This window comes from Verruconis gallopava (genome assembly GCF_000836295.1).
Source record: "Verruconis gallopava strain CBS 43764 unplaced genomic scaffold supercont1.27, whole genome shotgun sequence".
In the NCBI taxonomy this organism is placed as follows: Eukaryota; Fungi; Ascomycota; class Dothideomycetes; order Venturiales; family Sympoventuriaceae; genus Verruconis; species Verruconis gallopava.
Genome location: NW_015622163.1, coordinates 359,071 through 381,472, shown reverse-complemented (window position 1 = coordinate 381,472; position 22,402 = coordinate 359,071). Strand labels below are relative to the sequence as shown.

The 22,402-nt window shown below is 53.3% G+C and overlaps 6 protein-coding genes across 7 annotated transcripts; 4 read left to right on the top strand and 2 right to left on the bottom strand.

Moving 5' to 3' along the window:
* Positions 1-475: 475 nt before the first annotated feature.
* On the bottom strand, positions 476-4,563 carry PV09_07236 (uncharacterized protein). The gene is made up of 6 exons (XM_016360980.1): positions 4,168-4,563; positions 3,717-3,914; positions 2,881-3,421; positions 2,068-2,796; positions 1,769-1,909; positions 476-1,708 (listed from the first exon to the last, which is right to left on the bottom strand). Exons 3-6 carry the CDS (start codon positions 3,374-3,376, stop codon positions 723-725), a joined length of 2,352 nt encoding a protein of 783 aa, XP_016211352.1. The 5' UTR covers positions 3,377-3,421; positions 3,717-3,914; positions 4,168-4,563; the 3' UTR covers positions 476-722.
* Positions 4,564-6,683: 2,120 nt separating this feature from the next.
* PV09_07235 (uncharacterized protein) lies at positions 6,684-9,209 on the top strand. The gene is made up of 2 exons (XM_016360979.1): positions 6,684-7,236; positions 7,690-9,209. The coding sequence occupies exons 1-2, from the start codon at positions 6,837-6,839 to the stop codon at positions 8,328-8,330; spliced, it is 1,041 nt and encodes a 346-aa protein (XP_016211351.1). The 5' UTR covers positions 6,684-6,836; the 3' UTR covers positions 8,331-9,209.
* Positions 9,210-11,792: 2,583 nt separating this feature from the next.
* PV09_07234 (uncharacterized protein) lies at positions 11,793-13,285 on the top strand. Its single transcript, XM_016360978.1, has 2 exons — positions 11,793-12,003; positions 12,077-13,285. Exon 2 carries the CDS (start codon positions 12,303-12,305, stop codon positions 12,951-12,953), a length of 651 nt encoding a protein of 216 aa, XP_016211350.1. The 5' UTR covers positions 11,793-12,003; positions 12,077-12,302; the 3' UTR covers positions 12,954-13,285.
* Positions 13,286-13,521: 236 nt separating this feature from the next.
* PV09_07233 lies at positions 13,522-14,702 on the top strand. 2 transcript variants are annotated; one of them, XM_016360976.1, is made up of 4 exons: positions 13,522-13,698; positions 13,769-13,861; positions 13,946-14,095; positions 14,214-14,702. In XM_016360976.1, exons 1-4 carry the CDS (start codon positions 13,612-13,614, stop codon positions 14,286-14,288), a joined length of 405 nt encoding a protein of 134 aa, XP_016211348.1. In that variant the 5' UTR covers positions 13,522-13,611; the 3' UTR covers positions 14,289-14,702. The 2 variants fall into 2 exon arrangements, with proteins under 2 accessions (XP_016211348.1, XP_016211349.1); XM_016360977.1 differs by having other exon boundaries at positions 13,946-14,702.
* A 296-nt stretch (positions 14,703-14,998) lies between these two features.
* On the bottom strand, positions 14,999-15,919 carry PV09_07232 (uncharacterized protein; the record flags this gene model as incomplete). The annotated part of the gene is made up of 1 exon (XM_016360975.1): positions 14,999-15,919. Exon 1 carries the CDS (start codon positions 15,836-15,838, stop codon positions 14,999-15,001), a length of 840 nt encoding a protein of 279 aa, XP_016211347.1. The 5' UTR covers positions 15,839-15,919.
* Positions 15,920-16,845: 926 nt separating this feature from the next.
* Positions 16,846-18,804, top strand: PV09_07231 (uncharacterized protein). Its single transcript, XM_016360974.1, has 2 exons — positions 16,846-17,166; positions 17,295-18,804. The coding sequence occupies exons 1-2, from the start codon at positions 17,000-17,002 to the stop codon at positions 18,724-18,726; spliced, it is 1,599 nt and encodes a 532-aa protein (XP_016211346.1). The 5' UTR covers positions 16,846-16,999; the 3' UTR covers positions 18,727-18,804.
* The last annotated feature ends 3,598 nt before the right edge of the window (positions 18,805-22,402 follow it).

Here is a 22,402-nt window from a genome sequence, read left to right as displayed (position 1 = left end):
TGGATGCCCTTCGCAGCAAGCCGCCAAAGAAAAAGGAACTCAATAACCCAACGTCCGTGATCTCTCTCGCTCTCTCATTTCTCTTCAAACGCTATTCTTGAATTTCAAATGCTAAAAAACCACAAAGCGATAAAGTGCAAACTCACAGACTGCGTGGGTATCTAATGGAAACAAGCGTGCGTACATCCGCCGGTCTTCCCCTCCGACCACAGGATCAATAACCTTCACTCCCCCACGAGGGAAAGGCCGGGTGATGAAATATTTCCCCTACAAAAGAGACACCAAAAATATAGCCAGAATCTCGCAAGGCTGCACGCAAGGGCTGCGGACAGCCTTTTCGTTTCTCAAATCTGTCTAACCTCCTCGAGCCGGATCAGCCGTTCAAAATCGCTCTATGGGTCGCGGATCCATAATCGTTGCAGATTGACGTTTTGCGCAAATATGGCTCCCCGAATGGGGCTGTATGGATACTTGCGGGGGGGGGGGGGCTCTCAGAGCTCTGCAGTGTAAACATATGCCGAGGGATGTGGGCTCTTGTGATGTATGCATGCATGAGGGTGTGTGTTTATGTGTATGCGTGTGCGTTTTGTTTGTGCATAGCCACAAACCGTGAATGTTGGACCGCATGCATATTGCCTTTTTACGCACCAAATACCTTTTTGCCGGACCAAATGCTTTCTACGTCGAAAAATAAGTCCCTCGCTCTTGGACATACGAACATCCTAGTGCAAGCCCAACGGACTGAGGGGCTTCAGCGGGCTCAGCATGGGCAGTCCTATGTCCTGGGTCTTGATTGGCCCGTCATTTCCGTTCGTCGTCTCCCGCTGCTCATCTCGCTCCTCGCTAACGCCGTTACCCGGACTGCCGCTTCGATAGGCGGGACTCTGTTCCGCGATCGAAGGCTTGCTTGAGTCGCTGCTGCTGAGCGCACGATCCTTCTCCCTTTGCTCACGCTCCTGCTCACGTTGCTGACGGTCGGTCAAAGCACTCTTCTTCTCACGTGATCGCGAGCGCGCATGAGAAGCGGTGGATGGAGAGTGTGCGTGTGCCGTCCGCGGTCGATGCTCGCTCTTGACCTGCTTGATCGTAGCCTCCTTCGTGCTCAGCACGGTCTGCTTGGAGATTGCGCTGACAGAATGCTTGCTCGCCTTCCTCTGCTTTGCGCTCTGCTCCGGCTGGCGTTCGTCCTTCTCCTTCTTCGACTGTGGCGGCGCCCTCGCCTCAGCGGCTGCTTGTTGCTGCGCGTTTCTCTCGCGCTCTTCCTCGGCCATCTGGTCCAAGATTGTGTATTCCTTCGCCTTGTACTCGTCCTCCCTCGCGCAACCGAGCCAGCAGTTCCTCCAGTCCCACACGAGCCACCAGAAGATGTACGGCTCAACCTGAAGCGCACGCGTGGCGAAGCATCGGAACAGGTTCTCGTACGTCATTTTGTTCTGGTCCCTGTGATTGTGCAAGAAGGAGATGTGGCCAGTGATGGCGAACAAGAGATAGTAGTTCCATGGAGGCAATTCAGACAGTTTTTGCTTCATGTAGTCCGGGGTCGAGCCGCCCTGCACAGCCGGATGCGATTCGGAGCAGGTGCGAATGATGTCGGACTGCACGTCTTGCGGAAAGACCGGTGGCAGGTTAGATAGCCATCGTTTGAGCATGGTCGCCACGACGTTGACATCGTGCAGGTCTTTCTGTTCGAAGAGATCGATGTCGTACTCTGAGCCCATGGTTAGCGTCGCCCAGTGGAAGCAGGAGAACATGGAAGCGGAGACCGTACCTTTGTCGAAACGAGCCATATAATGCTTGATCTCCAGCTCGCTGCCAGGCACACGGTAAAGACCCTCGCTATACGTGCCCCTGTCGGAAAGGTAGTCTATGCATCGATAGGGAAACGCCGGCAACCAGAACTCCGTTTTATCTATTTTCCGCGCCCAAGTCAGCAAATGTGCACAAGTAAGTTAAGACCTCCTCGCCAAAAATTTCACCCTCACAAGGGCTTGAGTGAGAAACTGAAGGGTGGAAAAAGGAAAGAAGAAAGAAAAGGGGGGGAAAAAATAAAAATAAAAAGGAGCGTACCTTTGCAGTAATGCAACCTCTTCGCTATTCTTGTAATCCTCGCCTGCTCCTCCAGTGGCAGCACCAGCACCTTCAATTCATACGGCTCGTTCCGGATGGGCTCCCTCTCATGGCTACTCCCACTGCGGTTCAACCTCAAGTTGCCAAAAAGGCCTTTCCGCGCCTTGTTGATTCCCTCTGCCGCTTTCGTGCTACCGGATCTCAGATTCGACATGACGGATCCATGCAGGTCCTTATGATTCGTGCTGCTAGCGCCCTGAAGACCGCCGGGCCCGAGCAACGAGGGTTTGTGGGTGTGGTGTGGTTGTTGAGACGAGCCCGCGGTGCGGTCGTCGTCGGCGCGGTCCAGGGACCGGTTTCGCAGGGCGGAGCTCATGGCTGTTCGGAAACCACGCTCCTTCTCTACAGGCGCCGTGCGCAGGGGCACATCGATCGGCTGCGTGGGTGCTTTGATAGGTCCCAGCTTCGGTTTCTCCCGGCCGGGCGACGTCGCGGAGGTAGGTGTGAGGGTGGTGCTGTGGGTTAGCGGCGCGGTAGGCGGTGGTGGAGGCAGTTGATCGTCCCCGCGCAACGACGTCTTGCGGCTCAGGAAGCTGCCGAACTTGTGCTGGGCCTTGCTCTTGGCACCCCCTTTCTCGTTCTGCTTCGCTGACTGGGAGCCTGTTGCGTCGGTGTTGGCGTTGTTGTTCGCGGTCGTGGAGGACGAGTGCTGATCAGGACTGAATTCAACTGTCGTGTGATTCGGTTGGCATCTGAACGGGTGGAAAAATACGCGGAATGAGGACGGGTGCAAGGAAAGTGTTTGGTACTGACCAGCGTCAGGGCTTGATTGGCCCGAATGGGGATGTGAAACTGAAACGTCGGTAGAGGACTGGTTCGTGCTCGTCGCAGCGACGTTCGAATTGCTCGAACCCAGGTGCACCTGCGATGTATTATTGCCCGAGCCCTTGTTTCCAATTGGTGGCTGTTGCGGTGACAGGTCCGCGTGGTTGTTGCTCGACTTGTTCAGTTTGGTGGCCGACTTTGACGCCAGCTTGTTGCCGAACAGCTTCGCAGCCTTGGAGGCGGACTTGGGCGAGCGTGGAGAGGGCGGACGGGGCAGGGCGTTTATCGGCGAGTGAGCGTGGTTTTCATAGCCCTCGCCGTACTGAGCAGTACTGTTTTCGGTGGTGCCATTGTTGTTGGTGGACGGAGAACGGGGCGTGTGCGGCGTCCGTGGGCTGGCTAGGCCAGATCTGGCACCCGCATCTGAGTGCTGCAGCGATGCAACGCCAGGAACATCGATGGACAGGCTGTTTGCTTTAGGCATCTTGCGAGCGGTGCGCTTCCGGAGAAGCGAGTGGTGTCGTCCGATCTAGAAGGGTATCAGAATTAGCACAGTTCCGTACCTGCACAGGCTCGTGCCTTTTTTTTTTTTTTAAAATTATTTTTATTTATGAGCGGGGCTTTTTTTTAGCTTCTTCAGGTACGTCTGTTTCTCAGAAATCGACCAAGACCGAGACGGCGGATACAACCGCATATGCCCGTCTGCCCATCCAGCAGCTGGATGCCGCAAATTTGCGGGCGATCCAAGGCAGGGACCGGTGTATCGCGCCCTTTCGGCTTGCGGCTCAGGGCAGTGTTTATGACGAAGTGAGATGCTGTATTACCTCGCTCGGTGCGTCGGACGAAGGACGCGGAGGGGCTGACGAGACCTGGCGAGTCTTCGAGGACGGAGCTGTCCTCGTGCTGTTCAGGTGGCCGAGTGCGGCTATAGAGGGCACTCTCTGCACATGCGGGCGAATCTTTTGCTCGAGTCGTCTCAAAGAGTTGGTTCGCTTTGGTTTGGGCGGGTGCTGGATGCCAGGCTGCGGGAACACAATGGTCAGCATTGTCACGGGTACGCCACAACCGCAGGCATGCACCGGATGGGCCAGTGCAAACAAAAGGGCATTCAAGGGATTGGCATGTAGGTGAATGTGTTTATAGAATGAGCGTGCAAGGAGACGGGCATGCGCATGTATGCGTGTGCAGTGGGTAGCACATACACCCACAATCACACTTCAGAATGAGCGGACTAGGCAAGCGGAGGGGAGGGAGGGGAGAAGGTTATTTTCTTACCAAGTGGAAAACGATCGGAGCGGGTTTGCGGGTCAGACGCGGTCCTCGTCACCGGCGCTGGCTAACGGCAGACAATCCAAAAGGAACGGGTTACAGAGAATGGAGCGTTTCTCCCTTTGCCGTGCGATGACAGATGCTTGGTGCCAAGGGGGGGTTCTGGGTTCCTGCTTGCAACAGGGGCGAATCGGGAGCTCGTGTACAACGAAGGGCTGAGAAGGGCTGAAAGGTCTCCGAGTCAAAGACCGCAAGGCGCAGAATGGCGCAGAATGGCACGGAGCACGAAGCAATGGAAGAATAATTGGAGCAACGCAGCAGCGGGGCGAGCGATGAACGGTGCTAGAAAGTGAGCGTGGTGTGGTCGTCTTCTTTTTTTTTCTTAGGTGCTGAGGGAGGGGGGGAAGGGGGGGAGGAAAGCGGGCGGGAGGGGTGGATCGTGAGGGCGTCGAGAGCGGGTACGCTGCGCTGTGCACGCTGAGGCTCCCAGACAAACAGACGAAGGACCCGGCAGGCCCGGCTAGCGTGGTGAGCGAGGCGACTGGCGGTCAGTAATTGGGAGGGCTCTGACGACAGCGGGTGGACGCGCGCAAGCAACGAATGCGTGTGCGTGTGTGTGTGTGCGTGCGTGCGTGCGTGCGTGCGGCGATACTGGCGGCCGGAGACACTCGAACGATCCTGGTCTTGGGCTGCCCACGAACAGGCAGGGTGACGCAGTGGGCGGTGGGTAAGTGTAGGGGCAAGCAGGCGAATTGGGTCTGCGCAAGGGCAGCTTTCTCCAGTGCCGCGTGGACAGGATCGACAAGGAAGCGAGATACTCTGGAGATGTCTTGTTTCAGGACAGCACACACGTCCACACACGAGCAGCACCCCCGCTGACCTGGGTGGAGAGGGCTGAGCGTTGGCTCGGCTGACGACGGCGTGTGTGGAAAGGATGCAGGTGGTATGATGTTGTATGCCTGCGTTGTATGCCTGCGATTGCGGATCTGAGACTGGGCGCGCGGGAAGTCGTTCTCGAGCGTCGACCCGAGGGCGGTGAGCTTGAGCTTGTCGGGAAAAGACAGAGCTACGCAGAGCCGAGCGAAGGGCGTGTCGACGACGTTGAATGTCGAAGGAGCAATGGGTTCGGTTGGCGAGGGGAGGGAGAAGGATAGCAGGTGAGGCGAGGACAGGGTGTGTGGAGAGGAGAGAGAAAGAGTAGAGAGAGAGAGAGAGAGAGAGGGAGAAGGGGGGGGAAGGAAGAAAGTGTTTGCGACGATGATGATGATGATGATGGCAATGGCGGCAGGGCGAGGCTCAATCAACGTAAGCGCCGTGGATGAAGCTCAGCGATACTACGTCCGTAGTTCTGTAGCAGCTGAAGAAGAAGCTTTGTCTCTCTTCCAGGACGACTTTTCCCTTCACATCAGAGAAGAACCACCAGAAACCACGGGAGCGCAGCGGTGGGAGACGGGGCATGGCATCTCTTCGCCTTCGCGTCGACTGGTGACAATTGCTAAGCGCGGCCGCTGGACACACACACAAACACACACACATCCTCTCTTTCCCTCTCTCCTCACTCTTATCTTTCCGCATCCACACCCTCTCCGTCGACTATTGTCTCTCGTCCGTCCTTCTCTTCCCCTCTCCGAGCGTGCGATTGCTCCAAGCAACTCCTGGCCCATGCGCCTAGTCCAAGCCACCAAGCCCATTCGTGTGCCCCGTACCTTAACGCCATACACCCACCAGGCGTCAACCATTTGCACCGTCCCACTCCTCACGGGTCCAATTGCGCCAGACACACCAGACGTTTCTGGCCTAGGCCCCCTTTCTTTGAGCTGTTCCTGGCTAGCCGCGCTGCAGGACACCAAACCGCTACCGTGCAAGTACACTGCTGTTCAAGCACGCTGCCGCCCATTTCCAAGGCGTCGCATGACTACTCCTTCGCCGGGTGCCAACTCACCTCCGCACAAGCAGTGGTACCTTATTAGGCCTGCCCCTCGAAACCGCATGACATCTGACGCTCGACATTCGCGTTGAAGACCGGCTTGCTGCCTGCTGCTCTTCCGAGCACTGCTGCTGAGCCCGGGTCTGAATCCCGTCGTCTCCGCTCCAGCACGCACTCGCTCGCTTGCTTGTACTTGGTTTTGCGCATTTCGTCTTGGTTACATGCCTAGAGGCCGGCTCAGTGACTCGTCATCAATCCAAACACGCCTCTCACTCGCGTGACCGACACAGCCGTCTTCCGTTTCGTACGAGCAGAGGCAAGACATTTAAAAATAAGGCCGTTTCGTGCTCGACGGACAGGCCTCGTTGCGCTCTGCTGCTCCTGCTGCAGAGGACTTGTAGGCTGTTGTTATTATCTCGCTCGGCAAGGGCAGCCACTGAGTCAACGTGGCGCTTGTGCGTGCGTTCTAGGCGCTTGAGGATTGCAAGTATTCTCCGCATCCCACGCGCTGAATTGGGAATGCAGCGACCAGGCACCCTTTTTTTGTTCCCGCCCTGCTGCTTCGAATCTCCGATCCTGTACCAGCCGCGATCGCCGAGCTTCAAAGTGCGTGACTCGTGACATCCCGTCGTCTCGTGTCCATCACTCCCAGATAAACACCGTCCGCACACTCTCGACGGCTTTAGCCCCCCGCACGAGCACAGGCATTCCGCATTAGGATCGCGAGGAACTCCTGCGTCCCCAAGCAATGGCGCTTGTATCCGGTCCCGGCCGTGGAGGAGGAACCCCTTCCGCCCACCTTCCAGACGAACTGCGCCTGTACGTCGACCAGCACGTGTCCTACATCCAGGCTCTGGACACCCGCCGCGACGAGTATGAGTACTGGCTGACGGAACACCTGCGTCTGAACGGCCTGTACTGGGGCCTTACGGCTCTTCATCTGCTAGGACGGCCTGACGCTCTTCCTCGCGACGAAGTGCTCGACTTTGTCATCAGCTGCATGCACGATGAGGGCGGCTTTGGAGCTGCGCCCGGTCACGACGCGCACATGTTGTACACCGTGAGCGCGGTGCAGATTCTTGCAACGCTGGATGCGTTCGCCGACCTAGAACAGAGAGTGAGCGGGGCGAAGGAGAAGATTGGTCGGTGTGAGTATATGATCCCCTTCCATCGTGATCTTCATCGAATCCTTTCCTCCTGCGACATGCCCTTTCTCCATCGCCCTCGGCGATTGTCCCTGTTCGATCGATTCGATTCAGGCAGATCCGTGTACTGTGGAGGCGTCTGCTATCATCCTGCGAACACAATCCTTCTTCGTATGATGTATGCTATTATTTTTTTTTTTTGTGCTGTGCTGGTCCCAACCGAACAGCATGTTCGGAATCCTGTCGATATTCCAAGAGCCAGGGCCATCACAAGATACTGGTCAAAAAGGATTTGACGTGTGGTAGCCGGGACAACAAAGGACTTTTTTGGCTTTTTTATTTTTGTTATTTCTTTTCTCTTTTGTTCCGCCGTTGCGCACCGCTACCATCATCGTGTTCATTTCGTGATATTCGGCGACGCTTCGTGCAGGCTCCTGACCACTAATACCATCGCAGTCATTGCCTCGCTCCAGGACGCGACGGGCACTTTTCACGGGGACCGCTATGGCGAGCCAGACACGCGCTTCCTGTACGGTGCTCTGAATGCGCTTTCCCTGCTCGGCCTATTGCACCTCGTGGACGTACCTTTGGCTGTCCAGTACATCCAGTCGTGCCTCAACGCCGACGGTGGATACGGCACCTCCCCCGGTGCCGAAACACACTCTGGCCAGATCTTCACGTGTCTAGCTGCACTCTCCATTGCTGGCCGCCTCGACACGGTCCGCACCCAGCGTCTTGCTGCGTGGCTCTCTGAGCGACAGATCGCGTCTGGGCCCGGAAAGGGCGGTTTGAACGGACGCCCAGAGAAGAAGGAAGATGTTTGCTACTCGTGGTGGGTGCTTTCGTCGCTGGCAATGCTGGGAAAGGTGCACTGGATCGACCGCGACGCACTCGTTGCCTTCATCCTGCGCTGCCAGGACCCTGAGCACGGAGGCTTCGCGGATCGTCCGGGCGACATGGTGGATGTTTTCCACACGGTCTTTGGGCTGGCGGGACTGTCACTCCTAGGGTATGAGGGGCTGGAAGAGGTAGATCCGGTGTATTGCATGCCGAAGAAGGTCACGGATCGGGTGCTGGGAAGGAAGGGCGCTGACTAGACGCAAAGTCAATGTCGATGAGGGGTTTGCTGCTTCATATTGGCTTCGACAGAGCTTACGCATTTCTGAATCATGACCGTTACGACCGCATAGTGAGCCCCCTCGGCGCCGTCAGCTTGGAGTTATACGCGGAAAATTTACATCGGCCGCCGTTCCTACCATCCGGTCGTTCTTGACTCTCTGCTGCCATCTATGATGCCGTCACTCTGTGTCCATTCCACCTTCATGGTGGGACACCTCCGACTCAGTATTGGCAGCCAAGGTCAAGTTACTGCTAGGAGGCCTACAAAGAAGACCTACCATATTTTAGTCTCGTCCTTTTTCACGACTTGATGCAAAAGGCCTACAACCCCGAAACCCGCACGAACATCATTCGGCGCGAATGACACAATGGGCAACTATGAAGCTGAGAATCTCCGCATACAGCCGGTGCGAAAATGTTGGAGAAAGATTATCGAGACTGGGAATTCAGCGTGCTTTCTGTGATGTGTGACTGCCAGCTAGAAGACTTGCGCGCTGACCCTCCCGATCCAGATGCAAAATTGGTTGTTTCGGTGGCATTTCCATCCTTCAGTCACGTCTTCGTCGAGCATACAGCGTGCTCGTAAACGTTAACTTGCGTTGACCTAACCGATGTTTGTGCCAGCGTTTCGATCTGCTCTTGACTCAACGAGCCACGTAGTGTGCTGGTCTACCCCTTCCCGTGCTAAGCTTCCGCCGATTCGCCTCACCACCGACTCAGTCTCTGGCTTCGCACACACTTCGGGTACCGGCGGTAATCCGAAGACCTCTACCTCAGGCCGTAGCCGCTCGTTCAAGCCGTCTCTGCTGTTGGCCGCCGCCAACAGTAGGAAGTCCCTCGACTTCACTGCCTTAAGATTCACAAAAGTTTAAATCACTTCCGTCCGACGATTTGATTCTCTTCGAATCTCCATCTCTCGTAACAATCCCAGTTTCACATACATTCTAGTTTTTTTTTTTTCCTTCAATCACTTCGTACACTGTCAGTTGACACGATCGCACAGCACTTCGCTGAAAGAAACTGTGTCGGACGAGGTAAATTCGACTAGCGATGGCATGGTATCCAGAATGCTGTATATATTCTGTGTACCATGTCTCGGCCTTCAAAAAAAACCGATTGACAGTCGTTGACTGACCCCGTGAGGAGGTATAGGTTTTCGAAGTGGCGTCGTATATCACATTTGGAGTAAGTGATCAACTGTTTGCCTGCTTGTGGCCTGTTTTATGCCAGAGAATCCAAGTTCAGACATCCTGAGCCTTCGTTGAGGCGTTTGGGCACGGCAGCAGCTTTGAGTTCACGACTGCATCTTAAGCCATCCGCACGCAAAGGTCGGCCTGCTGTCTTCCCAGGAACGCCTTCATTCTGAATACGCCTCGGACTTTTCTGTGGCAGATGAGCCGAGCAGGCAGCCCAGCTCTTACCGAGTAGTCGTACCCACGGCCAGTGGGTGTTACCGCGTCGCTTGCGCGGTGTTGGGCATGAGTTCGTCACATGACACCGCGTCGGCGACGGGCTCCTTCCTCTTCGCCAGCAGCAGACGTCGATTCCTATCTCAGGCTAGATCGACTCGCCTTGCACACAACGTCCTTGCAAGACAGCAGGAGCGTCTGGCCGTCGAGTGCTGCCAAGCGCCCATTCGATACTGCTCTACAGTCGAGCAAAGCAGTTGCGACCAGACGTGTTCCAAGCGTGATAAACAACCTCGCGGCCTCCTCTTTATTTCTCTTCCCGCCGTCGTCTTTCACCCATCTACCAACCTCACTTTCCCCTCACCACCAACCCACGTGAAGCAAGATCGTTGTCCTACACTCTCTATGCTGTAACTTCTTCACTTAACTGCTTGTTTAATTGCACTCTATCCACTGACGGAACTACGAAGCACAGCACAATTGAATGCACAACGAAGCAGAAATTGCCAACTTCCCCAACTTCTCCATTTGTCATGGCCTCCTCTCACAGGATACCTCTGAAATGCGACATCTGCCCGAAGAAACCTCGCTTCAGCGATGTCAGTCATTTACTCACGCACGTTTCCAGCAAAACGCACTTGTCGAACATCTTCAAGGCTCGTGTTCGGCTGGAAATAGACGTGGAGTCTCGTCGCTTGATTGAGGATTACGACCAGTGGTACGCGGAGTGGAACATTCAGGACCTTCTTGCTGAGCGGATGAATCAAAAGGAGACAAAGGCTGCCAAGCCGCGGGGAAGGGGAGGTTAGTCGTCTGGAAATTGTTGACGTGACAGGGAGCTAGGCTGACAGGACGCGTCAAGGTGCTAGATCGGCTCAAGGGCGAAGGCGCCGTTCGAGCAATTCGGCCATGAGTGGTAACCCAAGTGCGTCAACAGTCGACCCACGGCTACCTCCGTACCCAGGCCCGCTGAATGGTCTCCACTATCCCACGTTGGCCCACCACAGCCTACCAGGCGGTTTTTTGCCGTACTTTCAGCCTTTTCAAAGTGGCGCAGCGACTCAGTGGGCAATGCGGCAAACACAAGTTCTACATACAGATACGGTTCCAACTTTGGGAATCACCGGCGGTGTGGACATTGACGAAAGCCAGGTCAATGGACTAGCGTCTGAGGCAGGAGGCAAGAAGCGACGGGCAGCGGCAGAAATCTGCAACAAGAGACTAAAGATGATCCGCATCGACACCCGAGAAAATAGCGAAACTCCTACTCAGGCAAGTGAAACTGTGGAAGAGTCGGAAGAGGATGACGATGATGTGCATTCAACTCCTGCGGATGGAGATTCGAATGGCCAGGCTGTAGTGGCCGATGGCGAAAGCCAGCAATTCCCCAACATGATGCTCAAAGGCACTATTTGGTTTGGAATGAGCTGTTTTGATGCTGCTCCTCCGGTACAACGATCCCAGCGCAATCAAAAGAAGAGTAACGAGTCATACATGATGTTATGGCTTAGTAGCACGCGCACTGCAGACGCTCCATTCGAGGTCATCTACAAAATCGATGAAGATGGGGCGTGGATTCTTGTCAAATCACGAGTTATCACTGGCAATCCCTCGCCAAGCAGCATCGCATCTTCTTCACCTATGCGAGAAAGTCCACCCAAAAGAGCTCTGCACCAACAGTACGCGAGAGCACCGTCATTTACGACGAACGACGATGAGGCAAACGAACTTGAAATTCATAGAGCAGTCTTTGGTTTTCGACGAGGAAGAATTCCTGTGCTGAGACAGGACTATGACGACGACACAGCCTCGATCAACACTTTTCGCAGCAAACCAAGGGCTCAAAATCGATTCCAAATGAGCAAAAGAAGCAGGTTCAATCAGGAAAACGAACCTAATGATGGCATAAGCGTCCACACCACCATCAAGGCTGACCTCGAGGACGCAGAACCAAGCGCACATCGTGTGATACCATCTATTGAAAGAACAGGTGCTCTATCACGTGATACTGAGTTTGACGACAGCTTTATGGCACCATTGGGACAGTCCCCGACGTTGCCTCCTCGATCACCTTTTCTGCAATCTTCTCCAAACGCGCAATTTCGTATTACTGCTTCCAACAACGACGTGCATCCGCGATACCTTAACGGTAATCATCACATGGGCAGTGGTCTAGCTCACCAGGGTATGGCTCATTCGCCCGCATATCTTTCACCTTTTGCAGGGAGTATTCATTCTTTCGGTACGTATCCGGCGTCGCGGCAAGTTCACGGCTTTGGTGGATTCCCAATTGTTCCCAACCTCACTCACGCCAGTACTCGACTCGATAATCTTGCCACTGTGGCCAATGACTTCAACAACCAGTTCTCTGGATTTGAAAACGCGTATACTCCCGCTATTCCAGCTCACATAAGTCATTTTCTAGCATCTCCTGGCTCTGGTGCTGCAGTTACGCCATTGCAGGCCCAAGATTGGCTCCGAGCTAGCCCGGGACAACAGTCGCATGACTTCCATGGCAGATACTCAAGTCAGTCGTGGAACATGCATATGCTTGTACCTCCAGGAAACCGTGCAATTGGCTCCATGGATACACAAGATAGGCAAACAGCTTTTGCTGATTCGAAAACGATGCCGGATCCGCTTGGTGCTGTCCACAACGACACAATGACGAGACCGACTTTTCCTCATCCTTCCACTGACCAACAACGTTTGACGTCTACCAACGCACTTTCTGGCCTCAGTGGCTACGGTCTGAACGGTGGACCTGACAGTAAGGCAGACGATTCACAGCGCACGATTCCTCCGGTCATCAATCCCATGAGTGCTTTCGACGTCTCTGCATCAAATGCCACCTGCTCTCCGGCACCGACGGCAGCTGCCGAGTCGACTACTCCATCCAAGCGCCTGCTGCTACCACCTCCTCCACCTCCCTTACTGGAGTTTCACGATGTTCAACCGATACTTGCTTCATCTTCGCTCAATCAGAAAGATTCTCAAGCCGCTGCAGATCTAGGTGACTTTGAAAATAGTCAATCAAGCGGAGATGGTGAGCTACTGCCGCATCAAAGTGCAGAAACCACTGGTGAATTAAGTGTTGCAGCGGTCGAAAATAGCACCAGTGGCACGACTATAGATGAAGGCCGCACGATAACAGCTCCGGGGACACCAGTTGCTGAGGCCTTAGGCTCCTGACGGAATTTTCACAAAATACCTTCTCAATTCATCCATTGTTATCTCCTAAGCAGCATTTGCACTCTGAGGATCTGCCAAACCTTCCGTAACATTGGCAGGAGGAATCAAATGATTTCTGTGGTAGACGGCGCTACTGCGTGTCTTAGAGCAAGAAGTGTTGGGAAGTGGAGGGTTTCAGCATTTGTCGCCGTGGGCCCGGGCATCTTTGAGAACTTATGTAGATTCATATTTCATTCTACATTAAAAGCTGGGTCTAAGCATTTATGCGGTGAACATTTGTAGTTAACGGATATTATCATAGCGTTATGAATCTTAGACTTTGTCGTTGCGAATCTTCCTATACTCCCATAGTGTCCTTTTATTGTGACAGAATGGAGATATTTATCTGCTCTGTTTCCGTGCTGCCTGCATACAATGTCGGTGTGATGACTTAATAGCCACATGAAGCTCCATGGCACACAGGGTCCGCGCAGGAAGAAGAGTAACCTTGAGGTAACGTTAACTTAAAGTTAGCTCGGCAATCAGCTTATGTCAGAATTCACGCCCTATGTCAACTCAAACTACAACAAATAACCTCTCGAGCTTGGGTCACACTTTGAAATCAAATTTAGTTTTACTTAGCCAGATTCTCAAGCCGAATTAAGACCACCCGTGATTGATGGCCTCCAACATGTCGTCGAAGCAGGAGGTAGTGACTGCGAAAGCGCCACAGATGGATCAGAGCAAATTCCCATTTAGTCAAGCTGTAGGTTGCCCTGCTCGCTGTTCGTCATGCTGACATTTGTTTCTGTGCCATGGTGAATGACGAAACCCAGATATCCTACGGAGGCATGATCTACTGTTCCGGCAACATCGGTATCAATCCCGAGACGAAGGCCATGGTCCCCGGTAGTATCACCGATCGCACGGTGCGTGCTTCGCATCCCCTCCGCATTGCTTGTCTTCGCAGGACATAGATTGAGGCTGACAGTCGCGGGCGGGCGGCATCGCAGATCCAAGCGCTGACGAATCTGTCGCACATTCTGGAGGCGGGCGGCTCGTCGCTCAAAAACGTCGTCAAGGTCAACGTCTTCATCACGACCATGGATGACTTCGACGCGATGAACAAGGGCTACCTGCAATTCTTCGAGAAGCCCCTGCCGGTCTGATGAAATCCCCCCTTTCCCCCTCCCTCCTCTCCATTTTCTCACCTTATCCCTCCCAACCTGCCTTCGTTTTGCTTCTCGCAACGCTCTTCGAGGCGCTGACGCCGAAAACTAGGCGAGGACGTGCGTTGCGGTCAAGCAGCTGCCGATGAACACGGACGTGGAAATCGAGTGCGTCGCGCATCTGTGAGGCCTTCAAAAACTTCTTCGTGAACGTCGTCGACGGACCCTAATCGTCCGAGGCCAGAACGCGAGATTCGAAGCTCTGAGACTGAGACTGGCTCCTCCCGGGCTTGAGAGGGGGGTTAGGGGGTTAAAAGTGTTGGCTCAGATTTCGATCGGAAAGTCTCTATCGCTCGCTGTCCTCCTGTCTTTACGGTGACATTCTGTCAGCGAGCAGTCATGCGTCGGACTAAAGGTTCATCACGGGAAGACGACGGTTGAGGCACGGACGGGAAATGATCAGAAATTGGCTGAGAGCAGTATGATGGAGATGTTTGACATTATGTATTCTTGGCAATCTTCGAAAGGAAGCTTTCAGGTCTTCCAAGTTGCTTCAAAATGTAGTAGAAAAGAAAAAAAAAAAGATCCCTGGCGTTATAAATCATTGTCTCCACTGTTACTCGACAAAAACCAGCGAAGCCGCTCCTGTGCGACAAATCCCGTAAAGTACCCTTTTCCATAAGAGTGGCCACCAGAACCAGGAATTCCACGTCAAAAGCAGTGGCTGCGCGGCGCCTCCGTCGCTGCTAGAGAAACCCGCCCCTCCCCATGTTGCAGACGTGTCGATGCTGTCGCTGTCTATTCAGCTCCGTCGTCAAGGAGCAGTTACTTCGGCCGACTGAACTGGACCGATGCCGCATCGCGCCTCGTCTCCGTCGTGCTTTGTCTCCGCCTGAATCAGGCTCCACCTCGCTCGACGTCGGCGTCAAACCACCAACCGCGGCGCAGCGCCCTCCTCGCGGCGCGAGCCTCGCGGCTGTCTTCCGAAGTGGGGTTCAACGCGAGCTCGATGTCCGCCGGCACGGACGAAGGCGGCCTCGCGGCGCTCGTCGCGGCCTTGGGCCTCTTTTTCTTCGGCAGGGGAGGCGGGACCCAGCCAAAGACCTCCTTGAAGTCCTTGTCGAAGGCCGCCTCGTCGAACATCCAGTCCTGGCTGCGCACGCGGGACAGATGGTCGAACCGATGCAGGTCCCTGTGGTCGGGCAGGCGGGGGCCGCAGCTGAACAAGATGCCGCCGTCGAGCTGCTCGAAGTCTCGGGCGATGCGCGACCACTCCGCCTCCGAGATGGCGTTGCCGTCCTTGTCGGTGAAGACCACCGGAGGCTCTTTCCACGGCTCGTCTTTGCTTTTCGCCTCGGGCTCTGGCCCGGGCGGCGGCGTGTTGGTCGTTGTAGTCTTTTGCCGCTTCGCTGGCCTTTCATCCCTGGTAGAAGCAGACATTTCGTGTGTGCGCTTGGCGAGCGTGCTGACTTCGATGGCGCGCGATGCTTTTGCAGTCTTGGAGGCTTCAGGAGTAGCGCTGAAGCAGTTCAGAAAGGACTGAGGAATTTGGATCTTCTGCTTCGCCATGGATAGAGACTTTATATGTAGAGAGATACATAAGTTTGGACTGAGCATTGAATGTGACCGTGTGGGTTGAAGTCGGCCTGGTGACCTGTATCTGCGATCATCACTAGCAGGTGCCGAAGTCACAAAGCTCAACCAGAAGTGCGCTCGGTTACCTTGCCTCAGGTCCATTTCCTATGTAACGGCATATATATCAGACGATCTATAAGCGAGAGAGCAGAAGCAAGGTATAAGACACCGCATTCTTTTTATCTGGCAACCCGAAGTGCTCGTACGGCTGGGCATGGGTTGGGATGTAGCAGTTCACTGTAGATGGGCCGGTAGCGCATTTATATGGCGGCGTGAGCCTGTATGGCAGAACCATCCTGCAAACGCCACGCACATAGTCTGTTGCTTGCCAAAATGTGAAAGCGATGGCGCAAACCCGAACTCTGGCAACCCACGGCTTTGAAGACGTCGAGGGAGGCTGCAGCAACTCCGACCAAACGCGCTGCGGCACAAACGCGCAGGCTCTGGGGGGAAGCCTCGGGCATTCCATGCTCTTCTAGTACGCCTAGATGAGTAATGTACATCGCATGACCATGTTGGCATTTCTGCTCGGCAGAGTTTGGGTCTTCATTCGTGACTGTTCAAGAGCCTGGAATTCGAGCGGCGGGCGACTGTTGCAGGCCTCGACATTGGGATGCTAGAACTAGGACGCGCAAGCCAGTCGAGGCCATCAGGATCAGTGTCCCCAGACACGCAGGAATCTTGGAGTTGCACAACGTTTGCGTCCATGACGGTTCGTTCTACTCTGGCCGGGCTCTCTTTGTGCGACTGCAGAATGCTTTGAGCCCCCTCCGGGCCGACAAACACCACGACTGCAGAAGCTTTCGACGAAGACGGAGCGGCCCATAGAGCGCCGTGCATGCCAAGAGATACCACTAAGCGTTTCAGAAGCCCACCAGTCTCGGCGGCGTGGCAGCAATACGCAGCGGGCGCCCAGCAAAGGTCGCCCAGGCAGCGCCGACGAGGTTGCATCCTCCGTTTCTTTTCTTGAGGCTCTCGCGTCCGAGCCAATGGGCGCCGTCGGCATCCTCGTCCACAGACGGATTGGCCGGATGGAACAACCTTAAACAGTCTAGAAGAACCCCCGCGGCCAAGGGTCTGGACACGCGCTGAAGCGAGCTTCGAGATAGCTTATCTTGACAAGCACAGGTTACTGAGCGAATGCGGTGGCCGTACTTAAACGGGCTCGTGATGCTGAGTCGCGTTTGTGTGCGACCTTCTTCCTCACGTCAACCTTCCTTCGGACCTCCTTTCCCAGCGCCTTGATGCCATTCTGGGATCGCAATGGCCGGCAGACAAAAGAGCGTGACCGAAATCGATGCCGGGGACGAGTCGAGGCTTGCTGAGCTTGGCTATGCTCAGGAGCTGAAAAGAGACTGGAGTGTGCTGCACAACTTTGGCGTCTCCTTTTCAATCATCAGCGTCATCACAGGTATCACGACGCTCTTCAGGTACGTGGGCCGCCTTGTCGTGTTCGCATCCAACGTCATGATGAGGAGGGGGAACCGTCGGCCCTCCCCTGCAAAGTCGAGCACGCGAGCTCATGCTTGGGCGACCACGGTAACTAACGTTGCTATAGCTATGGCTTGAACACTGGCGGGCCCGGCGTCATGACTGTCGGGTGGATCATCGTCTCCTTCTTCACCATGTTTGTCGCGATAGCAATGGCCGAGATCGTCTCTGCCATCCCGACCGCCGGCGGGCCGTACTTCTGGGCTGCTATGCTGGCTCCACACAAGCTAGCGCCCTTCTTCTCGTGGTTCACTGGCTGGTTCAACTTTGTGGGGCAATTCGCCGTGACCACGGGTATTAGTTTCGGCTGCGCGGGTCTGATCAGCACGACTGCGACGGTCATGAATCCGGACTACACGCCTACGCCAGGCAAAGTGATCGGTATCTACGCCGCGATCCTGGTCTCCCACGGTTTAGTCAACAGTTTCGGCGTGCACATCCTCCGATACTTGAACAACACTTCGATCGTGTTGCACAGCCTTGGCGTTGCGTCGCTGGCCATTGCCGTCGTCTCCAAGGCACCGACACACCAATCTGCAAAGTTCGTCTTCGCGACCTTCTACGACGGAACGGGCGATCCAGGTTGGAGTGTGCGCGCATCGCCTGCCTACGTGTGCATCATCGGTATCTTGCTGTCTCAGTACACGATTACTGGCTTCGACGCATCTGCACATCTGTCTGAGGAGACGCACAATGCCAGCCGAAGCGCGCCGATCGGTGTCATTACCAGCGTCCTCGTGTCGGCCTTCTTCGGCTTCTTCCTGCTCCTCTGCTTGCTGTTCAGCATTCAGAACTTCGAGGCAACCCTCAACTCGCAGTATGCTCAACCGGTTGTCCAGATCTTCGTCGACGTCTTTGGTGAGAAGGGAGCTATGGTCGCCATGACGCTGGTTATCCTCTGCGTGTGGCATTGCGGTCTCTTCTCCTTGACGTCAAACAGCCGCATGATGTTTGCTTTCAGTCGTGACGGCGCTCTACCAGCCTTCTTTGACCACGTCGACAAACGTTTCAAGAGCCCCATCAGGACGATCTGGCTTGCTGCCACCCTAGCTTTCATTCTCAGCTTGCCAAGCTTGGGCAGCTCCGTCGCATTTGCGGCCGCTACGTCCATTGCCACGATCGGTCTGTACATCAGCTATGCGACACCCATCGCCATCGCCATCATTTGGCCAGGAAACTTCAAGAAGGGCGTCTTCAATCTGCGAGGCGCGTCCAGGATCATTGGCGCAATCGCCGTACTTTGGGTCGGCTTCATCACGATTGTGTTCTGTCTTCCAGAGCTCAATCCCGTGGACAGCCAGACGCTTAACTATACGCCCGTAGCCGTCGGAATCGTTCTTGTTTGGACACTTGGTTCGTGGTTCCTGTGGGCGCACAAGTGGTTTACTGGCCCAAGGAGGCAGATTGAATTGGAGCAGGCGGGTGTCGATATCACGGACCCGGCTGCGATCGAAGAAGCTGAGAAGGCCGGTGTTGTGGGTGACAAGAGAATGGATTAATGGAATCTTTTCAAGTTAGTCTACCGACAGCATTTAATAGTTTGTTCAATGTAAATTTCGCTGCCTGTAATCTTAAGAGTTTACAAGCAAAGAGAGCAGCTTGTTATGGCTTCCGTATCGCCGGTGAAGAACGCTGTCCCACATTCTGGCGCTGCGTTGGAAAGTAAGTATAGTGCGGCAGACCGTCGAATCGGACTTTGAATCAAACAGCGCAAGCATACTACGAGCCCAACACTGATGGCGTAGACGATGAATCAGGATTTGAGTGCCATGCTAGGCGCTATCCTGTTTACGGGTGAGATTAACAGCTATGAGCGTTGGACCAGACGAGTTTCAAAGCAGGCGAAACGAACTTGAAGGCCATCATGTCGGCTCGCAGAGGTCGAATCAGTGAGTGCTTTCAGTAAAGTCACGGCGTCGAACAAACTGCCCGGACTTCGTACTCTCTTTCAGACTCCTCATTCGACAGGACATAGGCAGAGCCAAAAATTGTTCATTGTGGTTTTCCCGTTCGACACATCAAGACCTTCAAAAGAAAAGTGCTAGATTATGCTTTGATATCCTTTACCGGGTTTATTTGATACCTTGCTTTCACTCTAAGCCGCTTTCAGGCCCTGTGTCCGAGCTCCTCCTTCACAAGATGTCTTTCTCTTCCCTTCTTCATCGCCTCAACCTGCCTACATGCCCTGTGCTCTGATGCAAGCTGAAGGACGCTAATTCAGTGGTAGATTATAAGAGATTTGGCAGATACTAAATAACCTTGGTCTTGAGGGAGCCTTCGATAATCAAACATGTTTGTGGGCTTTTAGTCAGAACTGGACATACCAATAAACGGTTGAGCAACCAACCCATGTGCAAACACCACCAAGCAAAAATAGGGAAAATGGTTACGTCTCTGAAACTTTTTCATAAGTTGATAAACTGAGGATTGGTGGTTAGGAAGATGCCTTTTACTAACGTCAGGCAAGCCTCGCAACCGAGTAAGCTCTTCCACACTCTCGTCACCAAACCTATCTCTCGGCATTCGCCCGTTGGTAGCTTGATATCTGAATGGATCTCCATCGATTTCGACTCGACATATCTATCTCCTCGTCAAGTCGCCGGACATATAAACAAAGGCCTATTATCTCCTAAGTGTTGCGCATGACCAGCCGCGAGGCACCAATCTTGCAGCCACGTTTTGCTCCGTCAAGCTTCAGAAGTCCGGACTAGCCTTTATTATGCAATCGGGAAAGAATCACGTTAAAAACGCTCGAATCATGAGCGCCGTCAGCCTCAGCGGAAAGGCGAATGTTAGCAATATCGGCGCTGGAAATGAAGTCGTCCCGCTACCGGGTATGCACAGCATTTGCATTCCGCACGTTTCTGATGCTTTGTAAGGAATTGCTGCGAAATAAAAATCAGCCGAGCATGCTCTGTTACACGAATCAACACAACGAGTCGAGCTTGTGAACTGAGCAGTTAGCTCATTACGCAAAGTACCTTCCGCATTTGCTTTTTGACTACGCGTCGTCGAGACACTGGGATCATAGGCCTTGCTGAGAAATAATTCAACCGATTAACCCTGGTCTACGAGCATACGACGCTGCTATGAGAGTAAAGCCCCAGTCATATTCGATATATCTTGCTCTCGTTTTCAAAATTAGTCCAAAAGGAATATGAAACTGTGTTAAGGAATTCGAAGATTTTGAGAAATCGACAAAGCAAGAAGAATACTCCAAAAACAAATTAAGAGCCTGGGTAGCATAGGAAGAATTCGGTTGCCGACTCGAGTCCATTTGCTTCTCATCATGCTTTTCTAAATGTTCCTTGGACGTTTGACCCCAATCCAGATATATGCAGACGGAGTCAGGTATACACAAGTTGACCCGTTCTCGTCAGAAGCTGGTCTGAGAAAAGCCTTCTCAAATGAATAAGTTGGCTAATACCCAGCCGCAACTGTCACAGACACGGGCACCGTAATCTAGCTCAGCCAACTAGCCAGGAAGCCATAGTTTCGAGACTGCCGGTCTTTTGAGCTGAGCATCACTTCGTATTTGGATAAAGTCGCTATTACAAAGAGTTAATATGGAATCTGAGAAGAAAAAAGAGGTATAACTGAGACGTTCTGTCGAGACGCTTTGAAAATGATGACAAAGAGCCTGGATTGAGGTTTTAGGTCGTGCATAGGATCTGGCACAACTGAGAACTGAGACTTGGGGCACGGAATGATCTCCAATAATATTTCTGATACAAGGATCCATTTTTTTGCCTTGTAATGTCTCCTAGCCTTCAGACCCAGCATTCGTGTCTCAAGAATGTAGGCGTCAATGACTAGGCGGTTGTGTCAACCTAGCGAGGCTGGAGAAACGCTTGCAGCAAACTGCCACCGGTTACTTCTCAGGACCCGACCAAGTGGAGATTCCATCCTTGCTCTTGCTCAAACTTAAATTATGCCATCCGGACAATCACTTTGGGAGACTGCCGGCGCATCAAACGAGCGTTTGGGGTGGATTTTTAACGATTTCTTTCCTAAAGGTTTGTTGGACAAACAGCTGTGGACAGCTGTTCAGTGCAGCGAAACTATATGGATAACCAAGTGCTCTGAAAAGTTGTTTAAAGGTTCCCACCTGCTTATATCAAGATAGGTCCCAGTTTCATTTGCTGGCGCTAGGTGGAGTACGGCGTTCTGCATTATGCTGAATTGTATTCAGAAATTTCCTGACTAAACTTGCAGGACACAACTACGACGGAACCTAGATTGGATGTCTTGCCTAGTTCTCTTGATCAGCTTCTGGTGCCTTGGTCCATGGAATTACGACACAGCTCACTTGGTTATTACACCTCGAAATCTGGGCCTCACTTGCTGTGAGAATTCGAACCGATGCTTTGAATGGCCTGTATTTCTTGAATCCATGTCAGATTGAGCCGTTATCATCTCTCGACTGGTTCTGTCCCTAGAGTGTGGAAAGTATTGACTTACTCAGGCTAGAGAGGATTGGCCGTGAACATTCTTGACTCAGTTATCTACTTGTCTCTCTTTGCGACAAGGTCAGGACCCACGAGACCTTCAGGATATCTCAAATCGCTTGAGGAAGGTTTATGTCATATGTTAGCTGATTGCTATCACTGGAATATGTTGACCTAATGACGGCGGGTGTTTTGAATGACGGATGCCAACTTACCATAAGCTATGGCAGCAATCAAAGGACGACATGATCTGGAAGCACAGTCTTTCGAGGAACTAGAGAAGATTACAAAGCGTAATCTATGATTCAAATTTTCTGCTTCGAACTCACGGCTCAATATATATTTTGCTCTGCGTTGCCCTTTTCATGCTGTCAATTCATCAAAAAGCAGGACTGTTGCTGCAATACTTAGGTAAGACTTCGTTCAATGAGATTTTTGGCTTCCCTCTGACTAAAAACTTTCCATTGAATGTATGCAATGCTAGTTTGACGGTGTTTTGTGAAATTAATGGTCGATGCAGTGTTTATGGCAGTGGTTGTTTCATGTGAAAGTTCGAAAGTGACTCAGTCTAAACGAAGGCAGAGAATGCCGGCACGATCCAGCCCCAGAGAGGATCACAAATGGTAAGGGCTATATACTCCAGTTCCCCAGCGCAGGTGCTTGTGACAGATTATTTAGTTATGAAGAGAGTTGACTTGAAGTATTAGGCATTAGTCTCGAATACAAT

Bases quoted from the DNA above. Each gene is read 5' to 3' on its own strand.
- PV09_07233 (XM_016360976.1), top strand. From the start codon at position 13,612: ATGGCCTCCAACATGTCGTCGAAGCAGGAGGTAGTGACTGCGAAAGCG. The intron at 13,699-13,768 runs GTAGGTTGCCCT...GACGAAACCCAG, and splicing joins AATTCCCATTTAGTCAAGCT to ATATCCTACGGAGGCATGAT. The intron at 13,862-13,945 runs GTGCGTGCTTCG...GCGGCATCGCAG, and splicing joins GTAGTATCACCGATCGCACG to ATCCAAGCGCTGACGAATCT.
- PV09_07236 (XM_016360980.1), bottom strand. From the start codon at position 3,376: ATGCCTAAAGCAAACAGCCTGTCCATCGATGTTCCTGGCGTTGCATCG. The intron at 1,910-2,067 runs GTACGCTCCTTT...CGCGGAAAATAG, and splicing joins GAGGTTGCATTACTGCAAAG to ATAAAACGGAGTTCTGGTTG. The intron at 1,709-1,768 runs GTACGGTCTCCG...CCATGGGCTCAG, and splicing joins TATGGCTCGTTTCGACAAAG to AGTACGACATCGATCTCTTC.
- PV09_07234 (XM_016360978.1), top strand. From the start codon at position 12,303: ATGCATATGCTTGTACCTCCAGGAAACCGTGCAATTGGCTCCATGGAT.
- PV09_07235 (XM_016360979.1), top strand. From the start codon at position 6,837: ATGGCGCTTGTATCCGGTCCCGGCCGTGGAGGAGGAACCCCTTCCGCC. The intron at 7,237-7,689 runs GTGAGTATATGA...ATACCATCGCAG, and splicing joins GAAGGAGAAGATTGGTCGGT to TCATTGCCTCGCTCCAGGAC.
- PV09_07231 (XM_016360974.1), top strand. From the start codon at position 17,000: ATGGCCGGCAGACAAAAGAGCGTGACCGAAATCGATGCCGGGGACGAG. The intron at 17,167-17,294 runs GTACGTGGGCCG...ACGTTGCTATAG, and splicing joins GGTATCACGACGCTCTTCAG to CTATGGCTTGAACACTGGCG.